Genomic DNA, 13,427 nt, shown 5'->3' on the forward strand with positions numbered 1-13,427 from the left:
CAATTTTAAGTTATCAGTGTGATATTGATGAATGCAGAGTTGGGAAGAGATGTGCCCTGCCGGCTCTCCCAAGCCGATAAGAGCTAGTTCCATCACACCACTGCTTGCCTCTACCCTTCACCTTCATCTTCTAACTGGGAGAAGGGACACCCCAGGAGAAGCAAGGTTGGAATGCTCAAAGTGTAATAATAGCTAATAATAGTCACTAAGCACATATGATGGGCTGGGTTCTCAGGGCTTTACACTTTAAAAAGTTAGTCCTCACAGCAAACTTATGCAGTAGGTAGAAGTCAGGAAACTGAGGCATGGGTGAAATAACTAGTGCAAGGTCACACAGATAAGATTAGGAAAGCTGGGATAAAGACAAACTTGGATGGTTTTCCTTAGTGTCCATGTTCTTAGAAACGACACTGAAGTATTTCTCTAAAATTGCACAATCTAATATGGTAGCCACTAGCCACATTGGCTAGCTAAGTATAAATTAGTTGAAATTAAATAACATTTAAAATTCTGTTATTCAATCATACTCCAGTGCTCAATAGTCACAAGCTGCTAGTAGCTACTGTACTGTATTGGACAACATAGATATAATACATTTCCATCATCACAGAAAATTCCATTAGACAGTGCTGCTCTAAAAAGATTGTCAGAAAGAAAGAAGCCACACTTATTGCTTGGAAACACAAAGTGTTTAATAGGATTTGCTGACTGCTATAACATAAAAACTCAAAATACAGTTTCATGGTTCTTTTGCATTGAAGTAAGCAAATTCATTCATTTCTTCATTCATTCATTCATTCATTTATTCAACACACATTTACTGAGCACCTACCATGTTCCAGGCAAGGTTCTGGGGATAGGAAGATGAATAGAAGGACACAGCTCTTGCCTACCAGGAGCTCACAATCTGATGGAGGAGGTGACGTTCTTGGGTGGTGTTCTAAGGAAGAACAGATCACGGGAGAGGAGACAGGAAAGAGAAAAAGTTTCACTTTGAACATGACGAGTTTGCTGGGCCTGTAGAACATCCAAGAGGATAAGTGCGGCTGGAACTCAAATGCAAGATCAGGGAATACAGATTTGAGAATCATCAGCCTTAAGGTGATCATTAAATGAGGGGCCTGCCTGAGTTTATGCAGGGAGTGTGTGCAGAATGAGATGAGAATGAATCAAGAACAAAACCAACTCCAGGAAACGTCAATATATCAGGGGCAGGGAAAGAAAAAGGACCAGTGAAGGAACCTGAGAAACCAGATCAGAAGATCATCACAAGGAAGTGGGTCACCAAAATCAAGGGCTGGGAGTGATGATTGACACAGAAAGGCCAAATCACATAGGAACTTAAAAAGTGCCCATTAGATTTGATCTTGGTAAGAGCACTTTTAGTGGAGGAGTGGGAGTGGAAGTCAATCTGCAATGGATTCAAGAAGAAATGCAAAGTGAAGAAAGGCAGATAATAACTATACAACTAAAGAAACTCAGTCATGAAGATTACGATCCAAGAGTTCTCAGCGTTTTTATTGATTGCACTTGAGAAGGCCAGTGGGGTGAGAAATGTCAAGGATCTAGGATGGAGAAGCAATAATAGATGGAGCAAAGTCTGGGGGTCAAAGGAGGGGAAAGGATCCAGAGGACATTCCGAGCGGGAGAAGGACTCACATTCCAATGGTCTGAGAGGGAAGCAGGAGCACAGACACAGAGCACAGTTTATTAAAGACAACAAATATTAGAAAGATAGGATGGAAAAAGACTATGAATATGGGGAAATGACCAGTGGCTTAGCAGATGACAATGAGAAAGAAGGGGAAAAGGTTTGGGGGAGACATTTTATATGAAGGTAAAGAGTGATAATTTGAACATGCCAGTTAGATCCCTGGAAGAATGTTAGTGCCATCCCTAAGCCTGTGGTGTGGGGGCTTGAAAGACTATCAGTAAAGTAAAAGACTTCTTGTAAAACCTTCTAGAAAGGAAAATCTTCAAAGAAGACCTAAGTGTCAGATACAAGTATTTTGCAAAAATGTGGCCCATTTGCAGAGTTTTCAGCCACTAGGCAGTGTTCAGAGGGGCACAGTGGGTCATGATGTGGTGAGGATGGAGAAGCTAACATTTAGGCATAGATAACAAACATGGGACCTGGTGGGATCAATGGACTTCAAGATGTAGGGTAGAGCTTGGAGGTCAGTGGTAGCCCTGGATTGTGTAGAAGTCTTGGTGATACCCCCAACTGAAGGGATCTGTTCCAGGATCTCCCAAAACATTGGTGAGAAATTTGGGGTCTCAGAAGGTAACAGGATAACAAGCTAATCTTGGGATTGGTTGATTTTCAAGACCCTCATTTCTTAGAAGGAAATCACAACAGCCTTCCTGGAGATCAGGATAAATTGACCACACCTCTGAAGAGACTCTAACTCAAGTGTACAAGAATCCAGATGCAAATGTTCTTTCTGGTGAGAAGAGCAGAAGTCCCAAGGGCATGACAGAAAAAGAGACTCAGCAAGAGAAGTAATAATTGTTCAGTATCGAGAAAGGAGCTTCATGGGGTCCCATGATAGAGTCTAAGCTGGTCAAGACCACCCAGCACATGTAACCAAATAAAGCCCCCAAGAACCAATTCTGCAGGGCCCATGATCAACAGGTATGTGTGTTTCCAAGATTCTCTCTCAGCTTCACTTTGATTTTTTAAATCCTACTAGGTAAATAGCCAGAAAAATATCAGACATTATCTAAAATCACAGGGAACCACAAGGTAAGGGTGATGGAGGGAGTTATTCCCTCTCTGTGTGTTCTAGAAATATTTCTAGAATTCTAGTTGGAACCCAGACTTTTTTCCCCCAGACTTTAAATTAAGACCTCAGGTGGTTTGGGCAAGGCCCCCAGCCAGCTCTTTCCACATATGCACCATTCTGAAGTGGTTTCAGGTCTCTGAGTAGAGCCTAAGTGGCCCGAACACAGCCCCTTCTTCATAACTCCACACCAACCACACAGCATCACATATCCTGCTTAGCCAATCATGTCTATTGCAGACCACAGGGGAGACCACCAGCCCCAGAGACACCTGCACAGATGGGCAAGCAGCCACCTGAGACTCCAGGCACCTGCAACCCTCAACTCAGATGTCATACTTTCTGTGATACCCCCACTGCACACACACACATCACACACCAGACACATTCCCTCCTCTGCACCCTCCTCCATATAGTTTACAATTGCATTTATTATTACAGTGTGCTTTAAATGTTTCTCTACATTTTGCTTCCCCACCCAATGACATTTGGAGCTCCTTTATTGGGTTCTAGGGCCTATAATCCAATAATATTTGTAGGAGGAGTCGGTCTGGGCTGGGTTAGAGTTAGCTTGAATTGAATAGACTTGAATTGAGCCAAAATGGCACTGGGAAACACAGGGCAGTAAATTCTCACAGCAACAAGCATTACCTCAACTTCCTCATCAGGGGTGTCCCCAGAGACCCACCACCTCCAAAGTCTCTCCCTAGCTCCCCAGCCACATTGCCCCTCCTCCACTGAGCAGTCCTCATTGCTTCTTGTGGAACAGAGCTGGGGCTGGCTCATTGCTGGGCTCAGCCATGACCTGCATGGGCTGATTGTTCAGGGCAGCCTCACGCATCTTGTAGTACATGAATTCATTCTGACGGAACATGCGTAGCTCCATCTCCGTCTGCACTCGCATGGCCTGTGGGACACAGATAGACCATAAACAGTGATGGCAAGCCCCTAGGACATGCTGGTCTCTGATATACCTTGGGGTAAATTACTTCCAGCCACGGAGATTCAACTCTACCCCCTCAGAACACACACACACATACACACACACACACACACACACACACTCATTCATCGAGGGCCTAACATCCTGGCAGTGTGTCCACTTTGTCAGAGAGAGGGAGTCAGAACACTGGGAGAGTAGCTGAAGGAACCGTTCTCAGAAAAAAGTGTTGTTCTCAGGAACTGCCCAGTAGGGACCTGGATTTGAACCTGGCCCCTGCAGATACTAGTGTGGTACCTCACGCAAGTGAAGTAATTGCTTCAGCCATCAGTTTTCTCCCCCTTTTTGTACCTTACCGTGGGTTGGGAAGATTACAGCGTGTGACACACAGAAGAGCCCTCATCCTCCCATATGTCCATTCAAGAAATATTTCTCAAGGGCCAGGCATTCAGAGGCTCACAGCCGTGAGTAAAATCAACAAAGGCTCTGCCTTTGACAGGCTCGGTACCCTAGACATAAAGCTAGTTACCCTGCTTTTCTGCCCCTCACTTGGTCCTCCTGCCAAATTTGAGGGGCTAGTATGTTACTTCCATTTTATAAATGAGAAAACCTGGGATCTGAATAGTAACAGGACATCCACACCTGAGACCACGCCAGTCCTAAATGTCATAGTCATCCTACATTTTATAACACCAAAGTCTGTCCACTTTCCCTAGACTGTACTGTCTGAGGACAGCGCTGTCACCCTCAAATAAACCAGCCCTTCAAAGCAACAAGGACACCAGCAGCACCATTTGCCAGGCACTAAGTGTATTTCACATAGTAACTCATGAACACTCATCACAACCCTATCCTTTCCCCGTTTTACTGATGAGGAGACTGACAGCTATACATTCAATATTTGCAAAATCACACAACCAGAAAGCAGTGAAGCTGGAACTCAGCCTGGAGGTGTGATTCCAGAGCCTGTGATCCCTAACTATACTCCATGTTACACAGGATACTTTCTAATATAAATGGCAGCGCGTGCATGCGCGCACACCCACCCACCCACACACACACCCCGTTGTTTGCATTTCCTCAGTCCAGGCTTGGGGTGTTAAGATTCAACAGTCTCAGGCTTCAAGTCTCAGCTTTGCCATTAACTCTCTGTGTGACTATGGACAGATTGCCCTTCTTCCCTGAGCCTCAATTTCCTCATGTGTGAAGCAAGGTGGTATGGTTTGGATATTTGTCCCTTCCAAATCTCACACTGAAATGTGACCCCCCAGTGTTGGAGGTGGGGCCTGGCGGACGCGCTCTAGTCATGGGAGCAGATCTCTCATGAATTGCTTAGTGCCATCCACTTGGCAGGAGTGAGTTCTCGCTCTGAGTTCACACCAGATCTGCTTGTTTAAAAAAGCCTGGCACCTCTGCCTCTCTCTCTTGCTCCCTCTCTTGTCATGTGACACACTGACTCCCTTTCCCTCCTGGCATGATTAGAAGCTTCCTGAGGCCCTCACCAGAAGCAGATGCCAGCACCACACTTCCTATTCAGTCTGCAGAACCATGAGCCAACATAAGCCTCTTTTCTTTATAAATTACCCAATCTCAGGTATTCATTTATGGTAACGTGAATGGTCTAACACCCAAGGGTAGTGGGCTAAAGCATTTCTGAGTTCCCTTTGGTCTAGCTGGGAGTATGTGGCCTTTTCTAAAGCAGAGTCCACCTGAACTCACACTCTCATCCTCAGAAACCTCAGGCCAGGAAGGGAACACCAGCTCCAAGATGCTACTTGCCTCTAAGTCCTTGGTGATGGGGTGGGAGGGTCCGTGTGTCACCAGGAGAATGGCATAGGCTTTGCAGATCATCCCATGCCCCACCTCAATGTTACCAGCATGCCAGTTGGTCAGTCCTGCCCGCATCACGGCCATGCCAAGTTGGGCATTGTTGGGGTGGTAGAGCTTCCTGTGGGAGCACAGTAAATAATCATACATTATACCAGTCATCCTTATATCTGCACTTAATTTAAAAATGTATAAAGTGCCCTCATTGATTAAGCCCATCTGCTCTTCCCCTCAGCACTGTGAGTCTTCTGTAGCCGCCAAGGGGAAACTGAGGCACAGAGACACGGAACGAGTTGCCAAATATTCTACACAGTGAGGCTGTGATAGCTGAAACTCTGGCCTGGGCTGCCCAGCCAACCCCTTGTGAGAAAAAGGGGCCAGGATCATACTCTCTGAGTTTGAGCACAGGAAGCTCACAGCTCTCAGGAGCACCTCAGACCTCTCCCTGGAAAGTGGTAGGAAGGTCAAGGGAGAAAAAATAATTTAAATGTCCTTTTTGAGATAGCATTCTATTTTCACCTGGTTGGCACCATTTTGCAGGGCTTCCTTAGCATGTTGTATAGTTTCTTGTTCTACATTTTGTTCTATATTTCTTGTTCTACATTTAGAACATTTCTACAAAATGTTCTACGTTTTGTTTATGACTAACATCCTCTCAAAGAAATGAACTTGCGTCAACTTATTTGGCCAGAAACACAAATTCGCATGACAACATAGACACAGAAAGCAAGAGAGGGTATTGGCAGATGGAAGGCAAGGGAATTGAATTTTACAATTTTTAAGCAAAGATGATTGATGGCTCTTTTAAAAATAAATAAATTAATAAAAGCTCCCAGAATTGCCTGTGTTGATTACGGGGTGGAGGGCGGGGTCCAATCACTTAAAATCAAGCTGGGGTTAGCCTGAAGGAAATCAAAGGCAGAAGACGCCACCCAAGTGATAGATGTGCTGAAGAATTTGGGAAAGACCAGGGATGATAAATAGGTTTCATCTCAAGCACAAACTCTGATTGTTTGGTCATTACCACTGGAGCACCATGATAAAAAGGCTCAGTCAAAAAGAGAGCCGTGATGGATTAGTGATGCCTTCTGTGGGTATAGGAGGGAGAGGCAGCAGTAAATATGCCATCTATTTACCATCCCTGGAATAGACACACTTCCAGGAGACTATCTGAGACCCAGGATCGTCACCTACATATAGCCGTCCACCATCTTCCTGGCATAGTCCGAGGCCTCCTCAAAAGCCTGGAGGTAGGAAAGGACCTCCGAAACAATGCTCAGTATCCGCAGCATGTAGATGTTGGTGTCAGCAAACACTGGCTCCTGCTTTTGCAGGCACTCCCGGCATAATTTCACAACCTAGAGTGAGACAGAGGCCCTGCCCATTACCATTGCACCAGAGCACATGCTTAATTCACATACGTGACCATCATGATGGTATCAGACACTCATTCTTTTTAAGATTGGGGCAATTGCTGACAGAGGTGGGAAAGCACAGTTTTGGGGTATGAATTGCAAAGTGGTCCCATTGATTAAGGGGTAAGGATGGTAATGGTGTGAAACATGGCAGATGCAGCACAGTGTGGAGTTTCCAAAATCAGTAGGTAGCAGGAAGCTATGAAAGCTATACATACACACACACATATAAATGTACAATCAGATCTGTATATGCACAGGTTCCATATATATATATATACATAGAGAGAGAGAGAGAGAGAGAGAGAGAGAGAGAGACAAGAGTCTCACTCCATTGCCCAGGCTGAAGTGCAGTGGCTTGATCTTGGCTCACTGCGACCTCCACATCTCAGGTTCAAGCGATTCTCCTGCCTCAGCCTCCTGAGTAGCTGGGGTTACAGGTGCCCACCACCATGCCTGACTAATTTTTGTGTTCTTAGTAGAGACAGAGTTTCACTATGTTGCCCAGGCTGGTCTCAAACCCCTGAGCTCAGGCAATCTGCCCACCTCGGCCTCCCAAAGTGCTAGGATTACAGGCATGAGCCACCATACCTGGCCAAAAATATGTTAAAAGAAAGAAAGAACAATACAACAACAAAAAACAATACAAACAAATCAATACAGTATAACAGCTACTTACATAGAATTTACACTGTATTAGGTGTTGTAAGTAATTTAGAGATTCTTTAAAGTATATGGAAGGATGTGCATAGGTTGTATGCAAAAATACACTATTTTATACAAGGGACTTGAGCATCTGCAGATTTTAGTATCTGTGGCAGTCCTAGAGCCAATTCTCTACAGATACCGAGATATATATATGCACGCATACATGCATACATACATATATACATATACAAATAAATTTATATATATTATAACAACACATTGAGATGAGTACTACTAATAATCCCATTTTACCAGATGAGAAAACTGAAGCACAGAGAGGGTAAGTACTTTGCCAAAGTTACACAGATGGTGAGCAATGGATCAAGCACTGAAACCAAGCAGTTGAGCTCCAGCTTCACCACCATTCCTGTGATTCTCCACTCACTGGGCTTTGGAACCATTTGAAAGCTGTTTTAAAACACTGATGTTCAAGTCCTACCCCAGACCAACTGAAACCAAATATCTGGGAGAGAAACTCTGGATGTGTAGTTTTTATGTATAAGCCCCTGGGTGGTCCTTAGGCTCAGTGGGTTTGAATAATTATGTCCTACTGAAGCGTACAAGATGCATGAGCTCCCGGGAAACTGCAAAACATCCTCAGAAGGATTCAGCCTTGGCTCTGGTGAGGAAAAAGATGGGCCTGACCGCAATCATCCTGGAACCAGGCTTTTCTGACTGATTCTTGTGTAGACATAGGCTTAGGCCCTACCCTACAAAGTCCAGTGGTCTCTAGATTTTAGGTGTTCATTGTTCTCCTCTCCTTCCTTTGAAGCTCTCATGGGAGAAATGCCGTACGATTCCTTCCATTTAAAATCAGTGAGAACTAATTTTGTTCTGAGACTTTCCCAGAGTTCACGAGGCAACCTGAGGTGGTAGAGGCATAGCAGGGAGTGGAAAAATGATGGCTGGCAATCAATTCATCCTGAAAAACAATCCTCTTAAACCCATGGGGGCAGTGTCCAGAGCTACACCTAGCCCTGCCAAGTCTGAATGGGGAAGGAGAAGAAATGTAGAGGAGAGAAGCCAGCGCAATGCAGCCAGTTGGGCCCTTCTGCTCACTCCAGCTCCCACCTCGTGCCTCTGACATAGATTTTCCATGTTGTACAGTAACATCTTGTTTGTGTGACTGTCTCTGCACCTAACAGAACTCCTTCCAGGCAAGGAGAGTGTCTTATGTTGGCCACCCCAGTAAGGGCTTAGAAATGTGCAATAAGTGAGTTAGTAAAGAAGGAGGAAGAGGAGAAGGGAAATACAAATAGAAATGAATAGAAATTAAGCTCCCACATTGACATGCCCTAGTGGCATTAACATTCAATTTGCTTAGCAAGCTTGGGGAACAAAAATGCTAATTCATGGTCCCTGTTTTCTGCTGCAGATTGAATGAGTCACATCTTAGAGTGTGAGAATGGAAATCAGTATTTCCAACAAGCTTCCCAGGTTAATTCAATGCAAATAACCCGCAGGCCAATGTCTGGCAGTGGGTCTCACCTTTGGTTACACATTGAAATCACCTGAGAGCTTTAAAAATCTTGACATCAGTGTTCCATGCCCAGAGATTCTGGTGAAATTGTCCTGAGTGGGGGCCTGAGCAACAAAATTTTTCAAAGGTGATTCTAGTGTAGAGCCAGCTGAGAATCCCTGGTGCTTCAAGAGCCAAGGATGAATGCTCAGTTGGCAGAGACAGAAAACTGTAGCTGGCACATGCATTCAATTATGGGAAAGCATGCAACTCACTTCCAGTATGTCCACTGCCATCTGCATTCCCCCATCTCTGACGCCAGGCTTAGATATCACAGATCCCCCAGGGACAAATGTCTGTCTGCATTTGCTCCCCTCAGACCCAGTCTCAGTGGGTTAATAATCAGTCACTGAGAATACACCCCTAAGAGATGCTAAAGGTTTAGGGGCAAGAAGAGTCATGGTCTCAACCAAGGGACATTTAGAAAAACAACCTGCTTGGTAGCCCCCTGCCCACCCATTCCCACCCCATTTCCCTCCCTTACTAGAGAACGTTTCCGCCCTCCTCTCTAACCCCATCCTCTATAACAAGTGAATTCTTACCTCATGATACAAACCCTCCGAACGAGCCTTGTCTATCTTTTCCAATGTATCCTTGGAGAATTGTATCATCTCCTTCACCACTTCCTGAGAGGGCTGGGAAAGAGAGACACATTGAGATAGAGATGCCTTCGTGAGGCAACCCATTCCACCTTTGAGTAGTTGCCATCTTCGACATTCAATGTAGTGCAAGGTTAATGCCTTCCTCATTCTGAATGCCTTACTCCTGTAAATGCTACCCAAGATCCTGTAGCTATTCCAGTTCCCTCATCACATTTCTGACTTCTGTTTTCTATTAAGCCAAGTCTCAGACCCTTGCTGTCAGCCAGTCATTCCAACCTGTGCAAATTCCTGGCCCTTTGAACCCCAGGGCAGAACCTGACATTGATCGCTATTGCGTTTTCTCTGGCATTTTGGATTCTATCACCCAAAATATTTGCTGCTGTCCCTCTTTGTTTCAAGTTAACCACATATTCCACAGGTACACCCTTGCATTTTTGTTTTCATCCAAGTCATTGATTTAAATACCAGCCAGCACAGGGCTAAAGACAGAGCCCAAGGACTTGACCCAAAAATCATACTCCAATTTGTCTTCGAGTTCATTAAGGAGGGTCCTTGTGATTATAATTATTCAAACTCTTCCAAATGTCTTAGCATCCAGCCTGTATTTCCTTGTCTTAGCCAAAAGGATATCAGGAGAACATCTGTCAGCTGTTCCTGTGAAATCTGGACTCATTAGGGTTTTACATTTGCCTAAGCAGCCTAGTGATCTTACAAAAAAAAAAAAAAAAACACAAGGTTTTGATATTTGAGGCAACGAAGTGCCATAATTAAGAAGCCAGTTCCCACAGGGACATAATAATTTTGAAGAAAAAGAGCCAAATTTCTCAAAGTCCAAATAAGAAGTTTACATGCTATGCTTATTCCTATCAGAAGTCCTTTTCTGAAACATTTTTTTCGCTTAAACAAATCTTTTATAATTTTTTTCCAAAATGAAAATAACTTTATTATTTATTCTGACTGTAAAATTGACATATGCAAGTTGTGAAAATTAAAACAATATTTAAAAGTATGTTAACAAATAAAAAAGTAGAAATCCCTAGAACTCACCTAATGACTACAGTTAGTATCTGGGGGAACATTTTCCTACGCATGTATACAGAAATAATATTTAAAATACTTAATGACTGATAGAGAAAAAGCACTGACTAATCGCACTGACTAATCAAAGCACAGTCAGTGACCATCATCAATGGGTATGTCAGTCCAGCATGATGTCTCACACCTGTAATCCCAGCACTTTGGGAGGCCCAGGCGGGCAGATCACCTGAGATCAGGAGTTTGATACCAACCTGTACGATAGGGTGAAACCCCATCTCTACTAAAAATACAAAAATTAGCCAGGTATACTGGTGCACGTCTGTAGTCCTAGCTACTAGGGAGGCTGAGGCACAAGAATCACTTTAACCCAGGAGGCAGAGGTTGCAGTGAGCCGAGATCACACCACTGCACTACAGCCTGAGTGACACAGCCAGACTCTGTCTCAAAAAAAAATTAAATAAAATTATTAGATTAAATTAAATTAAACATTGGGTATGTCTAAATGACTTTACCAGTAAGCACTGGCTGAATTTCAGTCCTATGTGTGCACACACATGCATACGTATGTGTGCGTGCCAATAGGATTGACTATGTTTTCTAACTGGAATTATACCATATATCTGTCTATAGCAATTTTTCACTCAGTATTTTGCAGACATTTTTCCATATCAATATAAAACTATATCATTTTAATAAATGTAAAGTTTTTCACTGTATGAAGCTAGGATAATTTATTTAACCAGTTCTCTGGTTGTCCAATTTTTTCACTATAAAAATTAGACTCAATAGCTTCCTTTCGATTTGCGGTTCACATTGTTTTGTGAAGTCACCCTCAGTAAACTACCAAAGAGTAACAAGAGAATGGGCATTTGTTGCAATGAAAACGTATCCCTCTCTGTAGACCATCTTCCCTCCTTCTTCCAGCTGTTCTGGACCAGTTCTGCCATGGATTTTCATCTTGCAGTATGAGAGTCCTCTGGCCAGGACAGCTTGCTTCAGGATCAGGTTCTCCTAAGGAGACGGGTACTATATTTGTTTGTTCTTCTGCCCACCTCACCCACTTTGGCTTTTGTATAGCTCTTGGCTATCCCTATAATTTTGACTATCCTTATTTCCATAATCTTCTGTATCTGGGCCTCCCTGGAGTTAGTTATTTTTTTTTTTTTTTTTTTTTTTGAGATGGAGTCTTGCTCTGTCGCCCAGGCTGGAGTGCAGTGGCCGGATCTCAGCTCACTGCAAGCTCCGCCTCCCGGGTTCACGCCATTCTCCTGCCTCAGCCTCCCGAGTAGCTGGGACTACAGGCGCCCGCCACCTCGCCCGGCTAGTTTTTTGTATTTTTTTTAGTAGAGACGGGGTTTCACCCTGTTAGCCAGGGTGGTCTCGATCTCCTGACCTCGTGATCCACCCGTCTCGGCCTCCCAAAGTGCTGGGATTACAGGCTTGAGCCACCGCGCCCGGCTGGAGTTAGTTATTCTATGTGTCTACCTGTATTTTTTCCGTGGCCTGACTCTGATAATGGATGCACCCATCAGTGCTCTAGCTTCTGCTTGCAGGTCTCACTCCTAGCTTAACCTTTGCCTTGACCTTTGATTTGACTGAGATTTCTGGCTTTGGCTGAAATCTCCTGCTGCTACCAGCTGCTACCTTATGCCCCGGAATGCTGTTCAGCCCTCTGTTAACTCAAATCATGTCTTTGTCCCAAAGAAGTCATTTCAGTGTGTGACTGCTTTCCTAAGCCTATTGGAATTAAGCCCATCTCTTGCCTGGTTTTGCAGAGTTCTGTGACTGATGGACCAGAGGTGTGCCATTAATCTGTCAAACCCACATTTCTAGTTATAGTCATAGCTTATTACCCAAGTATGATTCACAAAATCATGTATAGTTTATGTCCCCTGATATCTAATCTACTGTAAATTCTATTATCTTTACATCTCAAAATGTTTAGTGAATCTTCTGGAGTAATCAGTAGCTTGTAGGATAGATTAAGAGAATACCAAGTGGTTAAGTGTTCATCAAAGTCTTGCTCAGTTTGATGATGTAAGGAGGAGTGTCAGTTGAAGCTCTGGAAGTGAGTCAATTTTGTTTAAAGAGGCAACTTACAAGATTCCCCAAAACAACCTGGCAGAAAGGTTATTAATTAGTAAGTGCAACATGTGATAAATCTATTCTGAGAAAGGAAACGGGGTTGCTCCACTTGGCTCCACTCTTCACAGTAAAGGCAGGAACATTCTGATTTGCAGACAGGATTTAAGGAACCTCCGTGGTGAAAGAAAGGCTGCTGTCTCCAGGAGCATCAAATTCTACAGAAAACAAGGAGGAAGAGGGAGGGAGGACCCAGAGGCGGAGGAGAAGGAGCAGGGGTTGGGGGATCTGAGGGGCTGGGGGAAGAGCCAGAGGAGAAGGCAGGAGCCATAGGAAAGGGGGAGGAGTCAGAGGAAAGGGGAGGAGCCAGAGGAAAGGGGAGGAGCCAGAGGAAAAGGAGCCAAAGAGGAAGGAGAAGAGGTAAGAAGGATGTTGGTTCCCAAGCCTGGAGAAATTGGCACATTTCTATTTGATTTTTTTCATTTATTTTATTTATTTATTTATTTATTTATT

General features: G+C 44.0%; 1 protein-coding gene across 1 annotated transcript in view; it reads right to left on the reverse strand.

The window, feature by feature from the left end:
• Positions 1–670: 670 nt before the first annotated feature.
• SMYD1 (SET and MYND domain containing 1) overlaps positions 671–13,427 on the reverse strand; it is a 48,887-nt gene continuing 36,130 nt past the window's right edge. The window contains exons 7-10 of the mRNA XM_011953109.1: positions 9,735–9,827; positions 6,745–6,908; positions 5,503–5,671; positions 671–3,690 (exon numbers count right to left, since the gene is read on the reverse strand). Coding sequence (XP_011808499.1) covers positions 3,532–3,690; positions 5,503–5,671; positions 6,745–6,908; positions 9,735–9,827 — 585 coding nt within the window. The 3' untranslated portion in view covers positions 671–3,531. The remainder of the gene's footprint in view (positions 3,691–5,502; positions 5,672–6,744; positions 6,909–9,734; positions 9,828–13,427) is intronic.

Source organism: Colobus angolensis, unplaced genomic scaffold (genome assembly GCF_000951035.1).
Source record: "Colobus angolensis palliatus isolate OR3802 unplaced genomic scaffold, Cang.pa_1.0 Scaffold357, whole genome shotgun sequence".
Classification (NCBI taxonomy): Eukaryota; Metazoa; Chordata; class Mammalia; order Primates; family Cercopithecidae; genus Colobus; species Colobus angolensis.